The sequence below is a fragment of the Mesocricetus auratus genome, unplaced genomic scaffold (genome assembly GCF_017639785.1).
Source record: "Mesocricetus auratus isolate SY011 unplaced genomic scaffold, BCM_Maur_2.0 Super-Scaffold_100024, whole genome shotgun sequence".
In the NCBI taxonomy this organism is placed as follows: Eukaryota; Metazoa; Chordata; class Mammalia; order Rodentia; family Cricetidae; genus Mesocricetus; species Mesocricetus auratus.
Genome location: NW_024429205.1, coordinates 2,996,184 through 3,018,005, shown reverse-complemented (window position 1 = coordinate 3,018,005; position 21,822 = coordinate 2,996,184). Strand labels below are relative to the sequence as shown.

Genomic DNA, 21,822 nt, shown 5'->3' with positions numbered 1-21,822 from the left:
TTTGTTGTTGTTTGACTGGTTGTTTTGGTTTTCTTTTGGTTTGGGTTGTTGGTTTTTCAAGACAGGGTGTCTCTGTATATCTCTGGCTGCCCTGAAACTTAACTCTGGTAGACGAGGCTGGCCTTGAACTCACAGACACCCACCTCCTTCTGTCTCTCAAGCGCTGGGAGTAAAAGTGTGCACCATGAGGCAGCTGGTTTAGTGTTAAAGTGCATTTGTGCTCATGTGATCACAGTCTACTTCATGCTTTTAGTCATAGCTGTCAGCCTGGCCTCATGGGTATTGTTAACATGCACAGGAATTGCAGAACCATCCTGCCTCTGCATTTGCACTAAAATGGAGCAAGTGTTGTTTGTAAAATGGAGTTGCCAGGGCAAGGCCAGCCTGGAAGGTACTGTTTTTTTTTTTTTTCCTTTTGGTTTTTCGAGACAGGGTTTCTCTGTATTGTTTTGGAGGCTGTCCTGGAACCAGCTCTGTAGACCAGTCTGGCCTCGAACTCACAGAGATCCTCGGAAGGTACTGTTTTAAACAATGCAGAGCCACTTAGAGAAGGACTCAGCCTGATCACCACACTGGGAAGAGGTAAGCAGGCTCACTGGGAGCTCTTCATGCAGCCATGAATCCCAGCATGAGGGCTCTGCCCTCAAGACCTCATCACATCCCTGCAGGTGGGGGGATGGGTTTAACTTCTGCAATTTAAAGTGAGTGGGAACATTTAGTCTACCACAGGAGGCCTAGGTACCTTACATTTCTGACTAACTTCCCAGGGACCAGTTGAGTGAAGAAAGGAAGGCACATTCACAGAGAACTAAGATTTTTTTCCAGCCAACGATGGTGGTGCAAGTTTTTAATCCCAGCATTAGAGAGGCAGAAGCAGGCAAATCTGGTCTACAAATCGAGTTTTAGGACAGCCAGAGCTGTTACTCATAGTCTCTGTCTCAAACAAACAAACAAACAAACACCAACAACAAAAGATTTCTTTCCAGGAAAAGGGATCCCATTACAGTATCTGCAGGGGTTATGAGACTCTGAGCAATGTGTTTGTCCAAAACTACTCCTAGGTTAGAGAGTCACAGGTCCAAAACCTGTTCACCAAGAAAGCAAATAACTCTTAGGAACTGAGGGAGTAGCTTAGTTGGTAGGGTACTTGCTTGGCATGCATGAGGCTCTAGGTTCCATAGATTAAGGAGTTCAAGGTCATCTTAAACTACTTGCCAAACTAAGGCAGCTTGGGACACATGAAACCCTGTCTCCAATTTAAAAAAATAGTTCCTTACTGTGTGAAACGCATTTGCATGGCCAGAGAGATGGCTCAGTAGTTAAAGGCTCCTGCCTCCAAACTGAGCACCTGAGTTCAGTTCCTCAGACTCACATGGTAGAAGAGAACTGACTTCCACAAGTTGTTATCTCAGGGTCTAAAAAGCAAAGACCAGAGAGCTTCAGAGTCATGACAAGCTTCCAAGAGGCGGTAATGAATCCTCACACAGATGGATCTACACACCTGTCTCTGATCAAAAGTTACTGGACTGAATTTCAGCAAAGTTACCCTCTCTCCCTCCACTTAGTGCTGGCGGGGCTTTCATCATGATCTTATCAGCTTGGAATGAAGATAGAAACCGTGGGATAGCCGGGCGTTGGTGGCGCACGCCTTTAATCCCAGCACTCGGGAGGCAGAGGCAGGAGGATCTCTGTGAGTTCGAGGCCAGCCTGGTCTACAAAGTGAGTTCCAGGACAGCTTCCAAAGCCACAGAGAAACCCTGTCTGGAAAAACCAAAAAAAAAAAAAAAAAAAGAAAAAAAAAAGGAAAAAAAGAAAAGAAACCGTGGGCTAGCAGGTGCCCAGTGGGAGGGAGGTCGATGACCTGTTCTGTGAAGCCTCAAGGTCACTCAGTTCACGATCATCAGACACCAGAGCCATCAGGTGGATGGAGGGCCATCTCTCTTTTGTGTCATACACTGAGAATCTGCCGATCAAGAATATGTTCCACCAGAAAGAACACACTCTCAAAACCAAACCAAAACAACAAATTCTGACCTTGGAAATTATTAAAAATATAAGAATTCAATAGAAGCCAGGCATTGGTGGCGCACGCCTTTATTCCCAGCACTCGGGAGGCAGAGGCAGGCAGATTTCTGTGAGTCTGAGACCGGCCTGGTTTACAAGAGCTAGTTCCAGGACATCTTCCAAAGCCACAGAGAAACTCTGTCTTGAAAAATCAAAAAAAAAATATATAAAAATGTGTTCCAACTTTTAATTTATAACTTCAACTTACATTTTCTTACAAATTACATTTTTCATAAGAACTGATAGCATTTCTGAAAAGCACTTTAGTGTTTCCCCATATGTGCAGTTTTAACAGTCCTTGGCAGGGCTGGAGACATGAGAATTCCAAACCACACCCAGACAGAGTGTCAGGTGGAGCTCAACAGTCAGACTGCAAGGCTCCTCTGTTGTCTAGGAAACCGAGGCTACACGGGATCGTGGCTCCCCAAAGTAGCTTTGGCCCAGAGGGTGGATGTTTTGTTTTGTTTTGTTTTTGAGACCAGTTTCTCTGTGTAGCTTTGGAGCCTGTCCTGGAACTCTTTGTAGACCAGGCTGGCCTTCAACTCACCTTGAATTTACCTGCCTTTGTCTCCTGAGTGCAGGGATCAAAAGTGTGTGTCACCACAACCAATTCATTTTGTTGTTTTGAGACAGGGTTTCTCTGTGTTTCATTGGCTGTCCTGGAATTTACTTTGTAGACCAAACTGACCTGAAACTCTCGAGATCTGCCTGCCTCTGCCTCCCAAGGGCCTGGGATTGAGGCGTGTACTACCACACCCAGCTAAGGTTAGCATTTTAAAATCAGTACGTCATGGGATAGAAGCAATTCCACAGCATTCCTGTGGATGTCAGGGGACAATTTTTTGAAGTCAGTTCTCTCCATCCACTTTTTTTTTTTTGAGACAGGGTCTCTATATAGTCCTGTTCTATATGTAGACCAGACTGTCCTTGACTTTACAGAGATCCTCCTGCCTCTGCCTTCTGAGTGCTGGAGTTAAAGGCATGTGACACCATGCCCAGCTTTCCATTCACTTTTATGTGAGTTCTGGAGGTCTAATTCAGAACACCAGGCCTGTACAACCAACACTTTGCCTTCTGAGCCTTTTAGCCCAAGGTCAAGCAGTTCTCAACAATTTTGATCTTCAGACCTCTTATTATTTTCAAATTAGTTTTTGGAAACAATGTCCCTCATATCAGCCTGGTCCTGAGTTTGCTGTGTAGCCAGGGATGATCTTGAACTATTGATCCTCTAACTGCCTCCTCCTCAGCCTGGGATGGCAGGTGTGCGCCACCACACCTGGTTTCTGTAGAACTGGTAGCAACCATTGTAAGCGTTTCGTCGGGATGGGTCAGGACAGGATGGAACAGGAGTGAGTGGGTCAGGTATTTTGGCACTCGGGAGTCACAGAATACCCAGTGTTACACAGCTCAGGTGGAAAGGTATCCTGGAGCTCGGGAGCCAAGGATACTGAGTGTTACACAGCTCAGGTAGAAAGGTATCCTGGAGCTCGGGAGCCAAGGACCACCACGGGTTGCAGTAAGCTTGGCAGCTTACAGCCTTGCCTCAGAGAAAGGCTTCTCCGGTGTGTCAGCTCCGCTCCGGCAGGACAGGGTCTTCCAGCTGGGGATGTTCGCCTAGTGTAGCAGTTTTGCTCCGCAGGAGGTTTCTCGGGCGAAGTTGCTACAGTTCAGCTCTGCTCCTGGAGAGCCGAGCGGAGAGCAGGGAGCCGGGCGGGAGCAGAGTGTAACAACTCCGCTCTGCCAAGGAAGGTTTCCCGGGCAAGTGTTACAGCGCTGCTCGCTCTGCTCTGCTCTGCTCTGCTCTGCCCAGGGTCGCCTCTGCTCGCTCTGCTCTGCTCTGCCCAGGGTCACCTTTGCTCTGTCGCAGCCGCAAAAGAAGATCTTCACCCGAAGCTCATCCAAAGGTGTTTATTGGAAGACAGCTGGACCAGCCAAGCTGAACATACACAGGGTTTATATAGGGGTTCCTGGGGTTGGGGAAGTTTTTCCAGGGTAGGGATTGGTCCGATTTCAGTGCTGAGCTCAGATTGGCTAGAGCTCTGCTCCGGGATTGGTTACTTTTTTACACAGGATTAGGGTCAGATTTGGCTCTGGTTTCAGGGCCAAAGTGTGTTTCTTTCTCTGGTCCTTTTTAGCCTTTTGGCTCCAATTTTAGGGCCAGGGTACATTTCTTTCACTGACTCTGATTCCAGGGACAAAGTGTGTTCCTTTGGCACTGGTTTTAGGGTCAGGGTACATTTCTTTGGTTCTGGTTGCAGGGCCAAAGTGTGTTTCTTTGGCTCTGCTCAGGGTGTGTTTCTTTGACTGGTCCCTTTTCCCTACAACCATACCTCCCTCTTTAAACCTTAAAATAGTTTTGCTACTTTGAAGTTTTATTTTAGTTGATATCTATCAAAAGTCTTGCTACATAAAAGTAAAATGAGCTGGGCGGTGGTGGCTCACACCTTTAATCCCAGCACTCGGGAGGCAGTGGCAGACGGATCTCTGTGAGTTCGACACTAGCCTGGTCTACAAGAGCTAGTTCCAGGACGGCCTCCAAAGCCACAGAGAAACCCTGTCTCGAAAAAACAAAAAAAACAAAACAAAAAAAACAAAAAACAAAAAAAAAGTAAAATGAAGGATGGGGCAGTGATGGTGCACATCGTTGAGCCCTGCACTCAGGAGCCAGAGGCAGGCGGATCTCTGTGAGGTTGAGGCCAGCCTGGACTGCAAAGCAAGTTGCAGGACAGGCTCCAAAGTTACATCAAGAAGCCCTTTTCTTTTCTCTTATTATTTATTTGTTTGTTTATTTATTACATATACAGTGTCCCACCTGCATGTTTGCCTGCATGCCAGAAAGGGCACCAGATCTTACTTTAGATGATTGTGAGCCACATGACCTCTGCAGGAGCAGTCAATGCTCTTAACCTCTGAGCCACGTCTCCAGCCCCCAAGAAACCCTTTCTTGAAAAACAATAAAATAAAATAAAATGAAGGACTGAGAGGAAGCTCTGGCAGGGACTATGCCTAATATATGTGAGACTCTAACTAACTTCAGTCCCCAGTGCTCCGATTCACTGTAGAGTCGAAGCTGGCTTTGGATTTGCAGTAATCCTCCTGCCTTCGTCTACACAGTTCCGGGACTACAGGTGGAGCCACCATGCCTGGTGGTTCTGGAGAGACGGCCGATTCATTAAGAATAGTGGCTGCTCTCACAGGGGACCTAGGCTTAATTCCAAATTCCAGGGGATCCAATGTCCTCTCCTGATGTCTGTGGGCAGGAAACATATGTATGTGGTGCAGACATATATGCAAGTGAAACACCCACATACATGAAATAAATGATTGCTAAACCAAAGAGAAGAATAGAATTGCTTTCTATTCCACAAAACCCGCTGAGGTCTAGCTGAAGGGTTGGTAACCAGAGGCAACCATTACAGAGAATTTTCCCATCCATGCTTTTCCTTTATATTTAGCATTTTTTTGTATATCCATGGAACTTCAAGTAGTATACATTTTAATTTTAAAATTATATTTATTTATTTGTGTGCATACCTATACTTGCATCCTAGCACATATGTGTAGGTAAGAGGACTACTTTCCCGGGAGTCAGTCCTCCCCTTGCTACTGTGTGGGTCCCGAGTATGGAACTCGAGTTGGCAAGTTTGGTGGCAAGCACCTTTGCTTTTGAAGACATCTTCCTAGCCCCCCAAGGAGCATGCATTTAAATTTCAGTTGCTTCTGGGTTATAAAAAGGATTTCCCATTTTTCTACAGTGACTTGATTCATCCCCTTAATTATATGGCCAAAATGATGTTGTGCATTCATGCCATGCCCTCACCCATTTTTCTGTGGTCTTTCCCATGGCCCACCCAGTATGTGCTGGAAGAGACTAGGGAACCTACCCTGCAAAGGTAGGCACCCTAGAATAGGGGTTGCCTTCACATCCAGTCACTATCCAGACATGATCCTTCCATTCCTTCGTCTCTCCCTCCCTCCCTCTCCACTCGGTCCGTTTTGATGTGTTGGGAAGCTGCGGGGCCTCCCAGCCTACGGTCTCACCTTCTCTGGTAAACACATTACACAAGGCTTACAATCCTAGGCTCCGCCCCGCCCCTCCTCCTACCAGCGCCTTTACGTCATCTGCCTGCGCCGGAAGTATGCCAGGTTGCGGGCGGGAGGCTTGCCAGTGGCGATGTAGGTTCGTTCTCTCACAGGCATGAGCGATGCACTGGCTGCTGCCGCTGTCCCACACACTAATACTGTCCATCGTGCGCGTGAAGCGAGGCATTTGCGGCCTCGGGATGTTCTATGCGGTGAGGAGGGGCCGCAGGACCGGAGTCTTCCTGAGTTGGTGAGACGGATCCCGGCGGAGCCCTTTATTCCAAACACCAAACAGCTGTGTTGCAGTCAAAGACTGCTAAAGAGCACATAGAACCATTGCAGGCCAGGGCTGGCAGGAGGATCCCCGTTTTCTGACCGTTCCTGTGGTTGTTTTGTGTGTGAGACTGGACGCCCTGTACCAAATTCAGGAATTGCAGACAGGCACCATTACGGGTTTATGTAGTACTGGGGCTCGAACCCACGGCTCAGCACAGGCTAGACAAGCAGCGGAGTTACATCCTCAGCCCCTCCTGTTTTTAAAAAGGATAGTCGTTGTCAGGTGTGGCACGTGTTTGTAAACTCAGTACTGATGAGTGTGAGGCAGGAGGATCACTACAAGTTAATGGTCAGCATGGCCTATGGAAGGAAGGAGACCTCAAAGAGAGGAGGAAGGAGAAGAGAGAGATGGAGAGTCTCAAGGTAGAAGCTAGTCTTTTGCCTTCGGATCCTTGCAGCAGTCCCCGAAGGCAGATGTTGTTTTCAGTTTCACGGGTGGCGTAACCACGTTGGGAGCATATATGACAGTAAGCTCCTCATGTCAAGGTTTGTTGTCTCTGTGCGCCTGTATTATTTCCCTAGGTTCAACGGCAACACTACTGAATGTTGCCAGCCCTTTTGCTGTGATTGATTTGTTGTTTGTTCTGGTTTGATTTTTTTTTTTTTTGAGACAGGGTTTCCTTTTGTAGCCTGGGGTGTCCTGGAACTCTCTCTGTAGACCAGGCTGGCCTCGAACTCACAGAGATACCTCTGCCTCCCAAGTGCTGAGATTAAAGGCATGCTCCATTGCCCCCAGCTTTGATTGCTTCTTAAAGATAACAAAATTTTAGTGTGCACCGGTGTTGTGGAGGACCTTATGGTATTAGTGTACTGTCTGGATGGCATTTAGCAGAATGGTCAGGCCAGTTTTAACACAGAAATGAAGCTAAATCATGAGGTATATTATGAAGACCTAAAATGAGTTATTAAAGATGAAACAGTATGAAAAAACACTTACTATATTGTGCTAAGAGAAAAAGGCAATTTGAAATGGTCTACAGTGTGTGATTCCAACTATATGACATTCTGGAACAAATCTGGAAATCGAAAAGAGTCAGTGGTTTTTAGGGGTTAGAACTGGGGGGGGGTGATTATGAGAGCAGATAGATTTCATTTATTTGGAGACAGGCTGGCCTTCAACTGAACTAGCTATAAACCAAAGATGACTTTGAATTTCTGATATTTTGTCTCCACTTCCCAAATGCTGGGATTATAGGAGTGTGCTCCCAAACCAAGGTGTTTGGGGGACAGGGTTTCTAGGTATCACTGGCTGGCCTAGACCTGCATATAGATCAGGGTGGCATTGAACTTGTGATCCTCCTGCTTCTGCCTCTAGCATGTGGGGTTATAGATGCTTCAGCCCCAGCCTACAGGAGGGGCTTTCTAATGCAGAAGGTTGATCTGGATGATGTGGTCATGTAGACCCATGCCACTGTCATTATGCATTCACTAACCCTGGAGACTTTTTGTTTGTTTGTCAAGACAGGGTTTCTCTGTGTAACAGCAGCCCTAGCTGTCAGACTTGTAAACTTTACAGCATCGTGAGTGAGCCCACCCCAGTGTAAGCAGTGGACTAGTAACATTTGGAGGCAGAGGTTTAAGAGGACTTTCTACTTTCTGTTCCTAGCTGATGTGACTCTAAAACTGGTGTAAAACACCCATAAGCCATGTGGTGGTGGCACACCTTGGATCCCAGCACACGGGAGGCAGAGGCAGAAGACCTCTGTCTACAGAGTGAGTTCCAGGACAGCCAGGACTACACAGAGAAACCCTATCTTGAAAAACCATCAATAAGATAAAATAAACAATAAGGATGTAAATTGAGGAGGGAATGAAGCCTGGGCTAATGTATGCACTCTTCTAGGAGTGAGTGCAGAGAACAGGTGGACCGGTTTCCTGCTGCCAGGTTTAAGAAATTTGCCACAGAAGATGAAGCTTGGGCCTTTGTCAGGAGCTCTCCAAGCCCAGATGGTTCAAAAGGTATGTAACATCAGTGTGAAGTTCTAACCTATGAAAAGCCCCTTGCGTCCTCAACATCATGATTGTCTGTTTTCCTCTGTACAGATTAGAGTTAAGAATAGTGGGTGATGGTGGTACATGACTTTAATCTCAGCCTTCGAGAGTCGGGGGCAACCAGATTTCCAAGGCTGAGGCCAGTTTGGTGTATAGAGTTCCAGGGCAGCCAGGGCTAAACAAATCCTGTCTCAAAAAACAACAAACAAACAAACAAAAAGTGTTTCAGAGGACCAGAGTTTGATTCTTAGCATCCATGTTGGGTGACACAATTTCCTGTAACTCATGAGGGATAGATGCTTGAACACTACACACACACACACACACACACACACACACACACACACACACACACACACACACACACGTATGGTGCCTAGGATTGGGAATTCAAGGCATGAAAGACACAGCTGTTTGCAGAACTGGCCTACATGGCAGGACCCTGTAAAAGCAAACAAATACACAAAATGTTATCAGTTCTAGGACTCCGTTCTCCAGTTGAGTGCTCATAATGTCACTAGGCCATAGTTCATAAATCACACCACTTAAGTTTCTTTTTCTTCTTTTTCTTCACAGCGGAAGCATTTTTAAAAAGATTTTATTTATTATATATACAGTGTCCTGTCTGCATGTATGGTTGCAGGCCAGAAGAAGGCACCAGATCTCACTACAGATGGTTGTGAGCCACCGTGTGGTTGCTGGGAATTGAACTCAGGACCTCTGGAAGAGCAGCCCATGCTCCTCTGAGCCATCTCTCCAGCCCTCCCACTTAAGTCCTGGAAGCAAGAGTCCTACTATAAGGGATACCAGATCTAGAGCACATATACAGGACTCTGGTCAGCAAGCTCACTAATTTAGAACACTGGATAAAAACAACAACAGCAAAACAATAAAACCCAAAAAAGTATATCTGAACCTCCCTTGGGAAATGGGGTTTCACGGTCTTATTTATTTATTTATTTATTTATTTATTCATCTATTACTATTTTTTTTTTCAGTGGGAGCCTTGGAATGTGGGATAGTTTGTTCTTAACCATTCCCTCTTGGTAGGTTTACATCTAAAGTGCCCCACCCCAGTCTGGTGTGGTAATGGTAAAAACTTCCAGAATGCTGTCTGGTTTAGGACCGTGGTTGGAATCTTTTTTCAGGGCAGGACACCACTCGTGTGCAGGAACCACAGGTGAAGACCAGCAAGCGGCCTCGGGAGCCCGTGGGCGAAGGGGAAGAGCTGGCAGAACCAGGGTCAAAGCACACCAGACAGAACACGGAGCCGGCTCCCCCAGTGAGCAAGGACACGTTTTCTTATATGGGTATGCCTTTCTTGGGTTCAAATTTTTCAGTACAGTTATGAAAAAATGAATAACAATCAGCATGAAATGTTTTCCTTTCTAAGCGTGAAAGAATTTAAGTTCTTTGTTTTGTTGTTGGTCTTTTTGAGACAGGGTCTCAGTGGGTAGCCCTGGTAGTCTCGAACTCAGATTCTCCTGCTCCAGCCTCCTAGTGCTGGGATTAAGGGTGTAAGCTGATTCTTAGCCCCATTTTTTTCTGTAAAAATGTATAAAATTTCTAAGGTCTTTTATTTTGGAGGGAGGACATTAACAAAAAGTCCCCTTGGTTTCCTTCTTGGTAGTCCAGGGCTCTTATCAATGTTCTCCTACCCTTTACATTTTATTCTGCAGTAGGATCTCCCTGAGTTACCCAGGTTGGCATTGAACTCCTCTCTTTGAAGCCTAGACTAGCCTTCAACTTACTATCCCCTTTCTTTAGCCTCCCAGCAACCAGGCCTGGTAATGAGGCAACTTTTTTTTTTTTTTTTTTTTTTTTTTTTGGTGTTTCGAGACAGGGTTTCTCTGTGGCTTTGGAGGCTGTCCTGGAACTTGCTCTGTAGATCAGGCTAGTCTCGAACTCACAGAGATCCACCTGCCTCTGCCTCCCGAGTGCTGGGATTAAAGGCGTGTACCACCAACGCCCGGCCTGAGGCAACTTTTTTTTTGAGACAGGGTTTCTTTGTGTAGCTTTAGAGCCTGTCCTGGCACTTGTTCTGTAAACCAGGTTGGCCTCGAACTCACAGAAATCCACCTGCCTCTGCTTCCTGAACACTGGGATTAAAGTTGTGTGCTACCGCTGCCTATCAAGGCCACTATTTTATTGGGTATCAAATATCACAAAACCATTAATCTTTTGGAAATTGTTAGGAAACCCTTTACATAGCCAGAGGCTACTGAGGCAGAGGAAGGGGAGCGGAGCGCTCACCCAGAGCTGCCTGTTGGAGGCCAGCACATGGAGCCATTTATCCAGCCCTCAGACCTCACTGTGTCCTGAGAAAAAGAGATCATGGGCTCTTCCTGTGTTTGGCTCCAGTTTGTGTTCTTAGTAACTGTAGTATGTAAATTTCCTTTTTTGTCTTACATACATGGGAACAGAAAGATGCAGCATTTAAAGATGAATCAGCATTGGTATGTCCTGAGTTTTTGCCAAGAGGCAGCCATCTGTACTTTACCTCCAGGGAAGGCACCAGAAGACACTGGAGCTTGGAGCCCATGGGTTTGGCAGTTATCTAAGATGAACAAGTGTCCTTTCACTGCTCAGTGTGCTGCATAGTTGTATGTCAACGTGACCCAGACTAAAGACATGTAAGGGAATAGAAGCTCAATTAAGAGATGTCTCCATAAGATCAGGGTGTAGGCATTTTCTTAGTGTTTGATAGAGAAGGGTGTGACCCACAATGGGTGGTGCCATCCCTGGGCTGGTGGTTCTGGGTTCCTGGCACAGAGTCTTCAGTGTCTTCAAGGAAGGCTTGTTGTGTGGGTGGAAACCAACTTCTAGCTGACAGGAGGCCTGCCCAGCCTCTGCTCAAACGTTCCTAGCCTTGCTTCTTTGAGGGCCATTGATCTCCATGCTTCCCCTGAGCCTGCTGTGCTCAGCCCACTGTTCTCTAGACAGTGTCTCCTGTGGAGGTGGTCTCTGACTCCCCTTCTCCCACCTCAGACACTTTGCCAGTCAGTTTCTCCCTGCCCTCTGCTGAGGATGCTGCTGAACACACTCGGGCCTGACAGTGACCCCGGGTCTGTCCTTCCCACTTGAGCAAACCTTGTTTGAAAGGAAGCAGAGATGAGAACTACTTTACAGTTAGTGGCAAATGTGCTAAGAGAAAATGAGCCCACTTGCCAGCAAACATGACTGTCTGACATGTGGGGCCAACATCACGCCAAGCATTGCTTTCTCTGGAAAGACAGCTTAAGGGAGTCTCAGGCACAAGGGATCCTTTAGCTTGAGATATAAACAGGTCTTACAGTGGGGAGTTCTGTCTTACCTTTAACTCACCTGGCACGTGGGACAAGTAAAAAGTGGGCACACCTCATAGGGAGAAATCCATGTCATTTTGGACAGAAACTACAGCAGTGGCCTCCCTCTTCCCTCTTGCAGGAGAATCAGTTGTTGTTTACACAGACGGCTGCTGCTCCAGTAACGGGCGGAGGCGGGCGAGAGCAGGAATTGGCGTTTACTGGGGGCCAGGCCATCCCTTGTAAGTAAACAGTTGAGTGTGAACATCACATGTTTACCAAGTCTTGGCAGGATTTGTTTATTGATGTATTCTTGGCAAAGCCTGCCAGGTAAAGAGCTTTGGTGAGGACAGAAGACCAGCTTTGATTTATGTCAGTGCCAGGCAGCTTGGTTCTTGACAGTGCCAAATACTGAGACTTGGTATTGTTTCCCTGGGCCTAATTCGTACAAGTCTTAAGACATATGGGTAGAGGAGCCAGCCCACAGTGATGCAGGGACAGGATACCAGCTCCAAACCCATCCCATCACTAGACCTCTAGACTTGTTTTCTGGAGACAGGGTCTCCTTATGTAGCTCTGGCTGTCCTGGAACTCAACTGTTAGACCATGTTAAATATTTGCATGTATTCAACGTATTAACTAACTTAGGTAATAAGAGTGTTTGTTTTGTTTGTTTTTGTTCTCACTGGCTTGTAACTCATAGAGATTCTCTTGCCTCAGGCTCTCAAGTGCTGGGATTTTCAGTGTACACCAAGCTGGGCAGTGGTGGCTCAGGCCTTTCAAGAAATCCTGTCAAAGTGTGTACTACCATGCCCAGCCTTGCATAATGAACTTTTTTATATCTTCAACCTTGAATCTTTTTGTTTTGTTCCTGTTTGTTTAGATAGGGTAGACCAACAGGCCTCCAAGTCACAGAGATCCTCCTGCCTCTGCCTCCAAAGTGCTGGGATTACAGGTGGTTTTCTAGTGTTTTGTTGTTTGCAGGTGTTGGTATTTGGACCAGGCTCTTTAATCAACCTTTTGTTTGTTTGTTTTTCAGACAGGGTTTCTCTGTGTAGCTTTGTAGACCAGGCTGGCTTTGCACTCACAGAGATCCGCCTGCCTCTTCCTCCCAAGTGCTGGGATTGAAGGCGTGTGCCATCACTGCCTGGCTTGGACTAGGGTCTTGTGGGGGCTTGGTTTGTTTTTTGAGGCTGTTTGTATGTAGGCTTTATGTTTCAGTTGGAAATGAACACTAGTTTGTTATTATCCATTGAGAAGAATTACTTTGGGAATTAGAATTGTAATTTTGTTCTTTCTTGTGCTGTTTTGAAACAGAAATGTAGGTGTTAGACTTCCTGGGCGACAGACAAACCAGAGGGCAGAGATCCATGTAAGTTCCCAGATAATCGTGAGTCTGCCTTTCCTCCATGTGACCCCAAGATCAGTCTTGTTCCCTTCCTTTGTTGTCTTGCATAGAAGATATTGAAAGTCCACAAGAAACTTTGAGGCTAACAATGGTCTTCAGAGATAGAAAAGTTCTAGAATCATTTCATGTAGGCTTCATGGGGGCATTGTAGGTTTAGCCTCTTCACCTAACAGCATGGTGGAACAGAAAGAAGAGTGCTTCAGGCTTAAAGCACTCGGTCGGTAATGCACACAGCATGACCTCGGGCTTATTTTTCAAGGCAGCCTGCAAAGCCATCATGCAAGCCAAGGCTCAGAACATCAGCAAGTTGGTTCTTTACACAGACAGCATGTTCACCATCAATGGTAAGCTTTCCCGGGCACGGAGAAGGGGAGCAGGCCTTTCTTCCTAGTAGGAGGTGGCATAACAGTCCTGGATGACACTGGGCTTTTCAAGTTTGGAGGAATAGGAGTGTAGGTCTGCTGTCTTGGGGGATTGGGACTCCTTGGCTCCATAACACCCGAGGCCATGATGTTAGTAACTTCGGGTCACAGTGCCCTGGCTGGGGGAGGCTGAGCTCTTGTTCCTCCAATTGGATGTAAGGAGAGGAAAGGTTGGGGCTGTGGGACTGTGCTGAAGGCTTAAGCAAGGGAGAGCACCTAAGGAAGGGAATCATCCAGGCTTTGACTCAGATCAAGAGGAGCCATTGAGAGGAGAGACTAGGGGCCAGGAGAGGCCGGGCCCTCCCAATGGGTGAGCCTGTGAGCATGTGTCCCCTAGGGATAACCAGCTGGGTTCAGGGCTGGAAGAAGAATGGCTGGAGAACAAGCACAGGGAAGGACGTGATCAACAAGGAGGACTTCATGGAGCTGGACGAGCTCACCCAGGGCATGGACATCAAGTGGGTGAGTCACGCTTCGCATTGCATGGTCTGAATTTTCTGAGAGGATGGAGTTGGGAAGGGGTGCAGAGTGACTGGTTAAAGTAGCAGCTTCCATAAAGTTAATGTGTTTTTTTGTTTGTTTTTGTTTTTAGAGACAGGGTTTCTCTGTGGCTTTGGAGGCTGTCCTGGAACTTGCTCTTGTAGACCAGGCTGGTCTCCAACTCACAGAGATCCACCTGCCTCTGTCTCCCGAGTGCTGGGATTAAAGGCGTGCGCCAACAACACCCGGCCCATTAATGTACTTTTTATCTGTGTTAATTAGACACAAGAATGGGTTTCATTGTGACATTGTCCTGCGTGTACATTGTGTTTTGGGCATAACCGTTCCCTTCCTCTTTCTCTCCTCCTTTCATGGTTTTCTGTTTCCCGTGTCTAATTGGTTTGTTTAATTGGTTATATACATAGTACAAATGAATGGTTGTTTACAGTAGCATGGGCACCTTAGCTGTGTCTATAGTACTGAAGAAAGTCTGTCCTCTCTCATAAACCATTAATTGCCCAGGATATAAGGGGACCTTATGCACCCCTCCCCGATCTGGGAGAGTGTTGACAGGTCCAGTTGTGGGCAGGTCCTGTGCTGCTAATCAATACTTAAATGAGTTCATGAGTGCAGTAGCATGCCTTGCCTGGAAGGTGACATTCTATGACACTCCACTCCTTTCTCCCTGTTACATTCTTTTCTCCCATGATGTATCCTGCCTGAACCTTGGAGTGAGTGACATGGATGTCCCATTTATGACTGAGCACTCAACAGTCACTTATCTCAGGCCAGTTATGGGTCTGCAGTAATTGCCACCCATTTAAAAAAGGAAAAAAAAAAGGTTAACCTAACAGCATTGACCTATGAGCAAAACCACAGGCATTTAGCAGAAAACACTATGGCCTGTGACTGCCCAGTTAATGCTTTGATAGGTTTACAGTACCAGATGTGAATTCCTCCTGTAGGTTAGGCTGTAACTTCAATCAGAAGTCAGGTGGTAACCTCCAAAACAGACTTGTCACTATTCTCTGTGCACGTTACCTGTTGGGTTGGTGTTATGGCATGTTCACAGCCGAGTAAGACTTCTTCCCCACCAGCCTTCATAGCGCCTTCCCAAGCTAGAGAGCTAACAGCAGGGTGGCAGCTTCCAGATCAGTTTCTGGTTGGTGTCTGTAGGTCCTACAGACAAGTGTGTGTTGTCTTCAGCAGTAGGGTCTTGGCATCTAGTTCTGGTGGCCAACCAAGAGCAGTGGAACAGCCTATATTGTTCTGGGGTCTTGGTGAACTTCTTAGCCAAATAGTCTATATATTCTTGTCATCTTGAGTAGTGGGTTTGTTGGAGGCAGGCAGTTGTAGCTCAAGTTAGTCTGAAATGTGCTGTGAAGCAAGGGTGATCTTGATTCTTTGATACTGGCAATGTTGGGACTGCAAGCACATGTCACCTGTTTGTGTGGCACTCAGAATTGAAATACTCTACTAGCAGAACCATGACTCCAGCCCTAGTATCTTACCCTGTTCAGAGGATGGGGCTGTGAACATGAGCTTTGACTGTCAGTACACATAAACATCAGAAAAAATTCAAGTTTTTTTTTTTTTTTTTTAACAGATACACATTCCTGGTCACTCTGGATTTGTGGGCAATGAAGAGGCTGACAGGCTGGCAAGGGAAGGCGCGAAGCAGTCTGAAGCCTGAGCAAAGTAGGTGCGGTGCACGCAGACCCGAGGCAGCAGCTGTTCCTTTACCCTGATACGCAGAGAGGCCACAGCATGGAGGACTGGCGTGGGACCTGTGACACAGCTGATGAGAAGTGCTTCAATAATGGAAAGGGAAGGCTGAGCTGACACTTCAGTTCTGTGCCTTTTGGGGATGGTATTATTGTTTGATTTGTTGCCGTCTGGCCCAGAGTGCTCCAGCAAGCCTGGTGGTAGTGATACACAAAAACAAAACAAAAACATGCTGCAACTTGATTTCAGTAGCCACTGTTCAGTATGCGCAGTCTGAAGGTTCCAGAACGTCCATTTTCCTCCCAATGTGCACAAGTACACACTCCTGCCCCTGCTGGCACCCGGTGCCTCTGTGTACATAAGAGGTGATGTGACCAAGTGGGACCCAAGGCTGGTCTTGTTACAGGCAGAGCCCGCACCCAGATGACCTTGGCTCCGGAGCCACCTTGTAGGAAACAGTTGAGAACTTTAAAGAACAAGATTCACGAATATATTGCTAATAGATTTCTTTGGCTACTTTTATTATTTATTTTTATAATAAAAATATACAGGAATGATAAAATATATCTAGTTTATTCAGTTACTGCTAAAGAAGAACGTCCCTTATTATCTAAGACTAGAAATTGAGAAAATCACTAGAGAAATGGGCTGGTCAAATTGTTCTCAGGTAAACAAACCTCATAGCCCTCAAGCAATGGAACATTGTGCAGCTTTACTCTAGAGAAGATAGGAATGACGGGGTCACTGAGACAGTGCTGTCACCTGATCTGACTCTGAGTTCCTTACACTGTGGGAAGCTGGGCCATCTGCCGGAGCCCAGGGCAGATGGAGTCACCCGAGAACCAGAGCCAGCCACAGTTTACACGCTCTCCAGCTTGCTCTGCAGGTTGTCACTGTGACAACTGTGCCCGTGAAGATACTATGTTTTGGATGTCACTGCAGGTCTCTGAAAGAAGCACAAGTGTGTCTTGGGAGGGCGGGTGGTTGGCCTGAGTGAGGCCAGGGTGACTGGTACCCACCTCTGCTGACTTGGCGACTGATCTGTGTAGGAAGGCCAGCTCAGAGTCCTGCATGAGGGTAGGAGTGGGGAACAGTGCACGCCTGATAAGCTCAAAGACCTGACCTGACCTTAGGACCCAGCACCAGCACTGACACTAGCTAGGCATAGCCAAAGCACGCTCGGACCCCCAGTACGGTGAGGGGTGAAGACTGCAGGACATCCAGCCTGGCCAGAAGTCTGAGCTCCAGGTCCAGTGGTGAGAGGGTCTCAAGGGAACAGGGCAGGTCACCCAGTGTCATGTGTCTCCTGCCACACCTGCACATATGTGCAAAAGCACAGAGTTCTACATTAGAACCAGGTGTGGTGACACAGACCTGTAATTTCAGGGTTTGGGAGGGAGAGAGGAGGATCAGGAGTTCAAGGTCAGTTTAGGCTATGTAGTAAGTTTGAGGCTGAGATCTTGAAACAACCTTTTTTTTTTTTTTTTTTTTTTTTTTTGCCTTTTTCGAGACAGGGTTTCTCTGTATTGCTTTGGGGGCTGTCCTGGAACTCTCTCTGTAGACCAGGATGGCCTCGAACTCACAGAGATTCGCCTGCCTCTGCCTCTCAAGTGCTGGAATTAAAGATGGGGGTTACCAACGCCTGGCTTTGAAACAACCTCTTAACATTGTGTGTGTTGTGTGTGTGTGTTTGTGTGTTTACTGAGGACTGAATATAGGGTGGGCAAAGCTCTCTGCTACTAAACTAAGTCTCAGCTCACTGTGTGATGGCTGAAGAATATGCCAACTGTCCTCATTCTCCACCTCTAAAATGTTTTTGTTAGCATATATTATTTGTAATAGGTTTTATTAAGTTTTCATATACCTCCATGATGTATTTTGACCATTTTAATCACCCATAACCCCATCTGGTCTGTCCCCACTCTCCGGTGGTCCCTTTTCTGAACCAGCCCCTCCCCTTTCTACTGACTGACAACCTTTGAACATTATTCTGCAGTGAGCAATGGCCTCAGTGTTGGCTTGATATGAAGACTGGCTAGAGGAAAGAATCCAGCTCTCCTGATGTGTTTTACAGAAAGTCTACAGCCATGCTCAAACCCTAGGATAATATGCCACTAAGGATATCCCAAGAGAAGTCCTTTGATATTGTTGCAAATTTTACTGTGTTTCAAGGGTGTGAAATTCATAATAAAATTGCTTTTGGAAATAGATGCATAGTCCAGTTGGTCAGTCAGCATACCTGTGTCTCATGGAATGGGTGCATACTACATTTGGAACGTGTCCTCAAACCATCTTCTTTTTTCACTTACATGTTTGTGTGTGTGTGTGCTGGTGTTCTCCAAGGCCAGCAGCAGGGTATGGGATCCACAGGAACTGTACTTGTAAGCCACCCAATGTGAGGGCTGGGAACTGACCCTGGACCTTCTTTCTGTAAGAGCAGCAAGCACTCTCAGCCATCCATCATCCTTCTTTCCAGCCCCACATCTTTTGTTTGAAACAGCATCTCTCACTGGATCTGGGGTCACTAGGTGTGTGTGTGTGTGTGTGTGTGTGTGTGTGTGTGTGTGTGTGTGTGTGTTCTCATGTCTGTGTGTGTTCTCATGTCTGTGTGCAGGTGCATATGGAAGTGTGTGGTGGGTGTTTTTTCAGTTTCTCTCCACTTTACTTTTTTTGAGATAGGGTGCTACTCTGTGGCATCCCTGGCTGGTCTTGGTGCTCTATGGATTTACACACCAAGATGGTCTCAGACTCAGAGATCACTTGCCTCTTCAGACTAGGATCAAAGGCTTGTGCCTCCACACCTAACCACCTTGTTTTTGGTGCCTCACTGAACCTGAGTTCACCAATTTAGCTTCAAGGACTGCATACGCTACTAAGACTCTGCCACAAAATGTCAGAGGGTCCTGGGGACCTAGGTCTGTTGGTAAAGTGCTTGTTACACAAGCAGGAGAGTCCCAGTTTGGATTCCTAGACCCACATGAAAAGCCAGACACAGGCTGAAGAGATGGCTCAGCCAGCAAAGTGCTTACCACACAAGTGTGAGGACCTGGGTTCAGATCCTTAGCACCTGGGCAAAAGTGGGACATGGCCACATGTGCCTATAAGGCCCGCACTGGGGAAAAGGAGATAGGCATATTACTAGGGCTTGTTGGAGGAGGGGGTATGCCAGGTGCCAGAGGAGGCCAGAAGCCATGGCTCCCCTGAAACTGGAGTTACAGGTGGTTGTAAGCTGCCTGATTGCCTGATGTGGGTGCTGGGAACCAAACCCTAGTCCTCTACAAGAGCAGCATCTCTCCACACCTGTACCAGTGACTTTTTTAAGAGGGAGACATGCCGGGCGGTGGTAGCACATGCCTTTAATCCCAGCACTCGGGAGGCAGAGGCAGGTAGATCTCTGTGAGTTCGAGACCAGCCTGGTCTACCGAGTGAGTTCCAGGACAGGCTCCAAAACAATACAGAGAAACCCTGTCTCGAAAAACCAAAAAAAAAAAAAAAAAAAAAAAAGAGGGAGACATGAGTGACATGTGGCCTCTCCTGATGAGATGCACCTGCCTCATCCCTGTCAGGTGTGGCCTGTCCATAAGGGACTTCCCGACCTCTAACAGTGTGAAATAAATTTTTTCTTTTTTTTGTTTTTTTGTTTTTGGGTCAGGGTTTCTCTGTATTGTTTTGGAGGCTGTCCTAGAACTCACTCTGTAGACCAGCCTGACCTGGAACTCACAGAGATCCGCCTGCCTCTGCCTCCCAAGTGCTGGGATTAAAGGCATGAGACACCAACGCTCGGCAAAATCCCTTTTTTTTTTTTTTTTTTTTTTTGGTGGTGGTGCACGCCTTTATTTTTTTTTTTTAATTTTATTTTCCAGTTTAAATTTAGATAAGAATCAAGGTTGCTTCACAAGTCAGTTCCAGGTCCCTCTCCCATTCCCTCCCTTCCTCCCGTGCCCCCCCCCGTTATCCTCTCATTTCTCCAGGGAGGGTGAGGCCCTCCATGGGGGTGTCCATAGTGTGTCATTTCATATAGGGCAGGGCCTAGACCCTTTCCCAAGAGTTCTGGGTGAGAGTGCACCTCACATTGTTCTATTGGAGTCCAAAGTCCGTGTGTATACTTGGGATGGGTACTGATCTGCTGCCCAAGGCTCAATAGATTCCCTAGGCCTCTTCACTGACACCCAGATTCAGGGGGTCTTGATCAGTCCCATGCTGGCTTCCCAGGCTAATGCCTGGGCAAAATCCCATTTTTTTCTTTGGCTTTTTTGTTTTGTTTTGTTTTAAAACACCACTACCCGGCTTATTGTCATAGTCTTACTTTATCACTAAAACCCTAAACATTTCTCTTTCATTTACTCTTATTACTGCTAATTAATTCTTTAAATACTCTCCTGTGTCCTTCGCAGCTGCACAGAATGGACTGACAGGTGGGGTGCTGAGGACTCCACTCAGCTTTATGCATGCTCAGAGTACACAGGCGTCCAGGGAACCTGGCTTTTATGTAGTCAACAGCAAGAGCATCGCTCAGAAAGCCACTGCCTCTTGAAAGCCGGCATCAGAGCTGCTTGTGGCTCTGTCTTAGTTAGTGCCCCCTTCCCAAGCTGATTGCCTTGCACTTCCCAGGCTAGCAGCCCCATCCCCTGCTGAGGACACTCATTCCACTCCTTCCTGCCCCCCCCCCCACGCCTTCTTGTCTCATGGCTAATTGCCAGCCTCCACGCGCTTCCCACTCAGGTGGGGATGGCTGGAGTGCATCCGAGAGAGTACACCTTCAATGGTTAGGATGCGTTCCTGTGATTATCTCTCGGCAACCGAAGCATCCAAAAGTACATCACTGAGCTAATATACGCTCCATGGCTTCTGCAGGCTGCACTGTCCACATGCTACCTGGACACTTGCTCCCAGCAGGCTTTCCTTGCCAGTGCCCTGTCTGTCCACCCTCTACCTGGAGGTGGCTGGAGTCCCAATGTATGCAGGAGGAATCTCTGTGCTGTGTTATCAGGCATAAAGGAAAATCCTTTTCCCCAAATCCCAAAAGGCAAAAGGGACAAGCGGCTACCCGTGGTTCCATTAGCATACCAAAGAGCGTGCTGGCCTCCAGGCTCCCTCTGTGCCTCATTCTTCTCGCCTCAGCCAACTCTGAATTTCTCCAGCTCACAGGCTTCCCTTTTCCCAGCTGTTCAATTCTCCTTATAACCTTGCTATTTTGGCTTTGCACTCTCTATCTGTCTGTCTCTCTCTGTCTCCCTCCTTCCCCTCTCTCTCTGCTCTCCTCAACTGTCCTCTCTATGTTGCTCTCTCTGTTCCTGCCTGTCTCATTGTCTGCTCCGATTCTGCTGGTCATGCTCAGTCTACTACTCTGTCCTGCTCTGGACTCTTGCAGCTGTGTAGTTGGCATTTTCTTTGGGTTGCCAACCAGCTCCCCAATAAAGACACAGATACTTATTAATTATGAATGCCTGGGCTTAGCTCAGGCTTGTCCAGTTAGCTCTTTTAATCAAATCTAACCTGTTTCTATTCATCTACTTTGTTTTGTTTTTTGAGACAGGGTTTCTCTGTGGCTTTGGAGGCTGTCCTGGCACTAGCACTTGTAGACCAGGCTGGCCTCGAACTCACAGAGATCCGCCTGCCTCTGCTCCCGAGTGCTGGGATTAAAGGCGTGCGCCACCACCACACAGCTTCATCTACATTTTTGCTCCTAGGTTTTTACCTTTCTTTCATTCTGTATGTCCTACTTTCCTCCTTCCTTCACATATGACTGGCTCTCTCTCTTTCTTTCCCAAGCCTAAATTCCTCCTCCTCAACTTCTCTGCCTGGAAGTCCCACCTATATCTCCCCCCTCTCTATTTATTCATTCAGCTTTTCATTAGATCAATCCAGTGCCTTAGGCAGGCAAGGTAAAACTGCAACACACCCGTGCATGGTTAAACAAATATTGTGCAACCTGGGTACCTCTGGCTGTTCTCTCTCTTGTATCTACAACACACACCATCCACTTGACCATACCATGGAACAGTCATGTCAGTTTCTACCGTGTGAA

The 21,822-nt window shown here is 47.0% G+C and overlaps 1 protein-coding gene across 2 annotated transcripts; it reads left to right on the top strand.

Annotated features, from left to right (window-relative positions):
• The first annotated feature begins 6,202 nt into the window (after window positions 1-6,202).
• Window positions 6,203-16,356, top strand: Rnaseh1 (ribonuclease H1). 2 transcript variants are annotated; one of them, XM_040730656.1, is made up of 8 exons: window positions 6,203-6,244; window positions 8,327-8,442; window positions 9,624-9,785; window positions 11,902-12,001; window positions 13,077-13,131; window positions 13,427-13,511; window positions 13,927-14,051; window positions 15,676-16,356. In XM_040730656.1, exons 1-8 carry the CDS (start codon window positions 6,204-6,206, stop codon window positions 15,760-15,762), a joined length of 771 nt encoding a protein of 256 aa, XP_040586590.1. In that variant the 5' UTR covers window position 6,203; the 3' UTR covers window positions 15,763-16,356.
• The last annotated feature ends 5,466 nt before the right edge of the window (window positions 16,357-21,822 follow it).

Excerpts from the sequence above, each read along its gene's own strand:
- Rnaseh1 (XM_040730656.1), top strand. The coding sequence starts at position 6,204 with ATGCCAGGTTGCGGGCGGGAGGCTTGCCAGTGGCGATGTAG. Across the intron at positions 6,245-8,326 it reads GCTTGCCAGTGGCGATGTAG|GAGTGAGTGCAGAGAACAGG; the intron begins GTTCGTTCTCTC and ends GCACTCTTCTAG. Across the intron at positions 13,132-13,426 it reads ACCAGAGGGCAGAGATCCAT|GCAGCCTGCAAAGCCATCAT; the intron begins GTAAGTTCCCAG and ends TTATTTTTCAAG.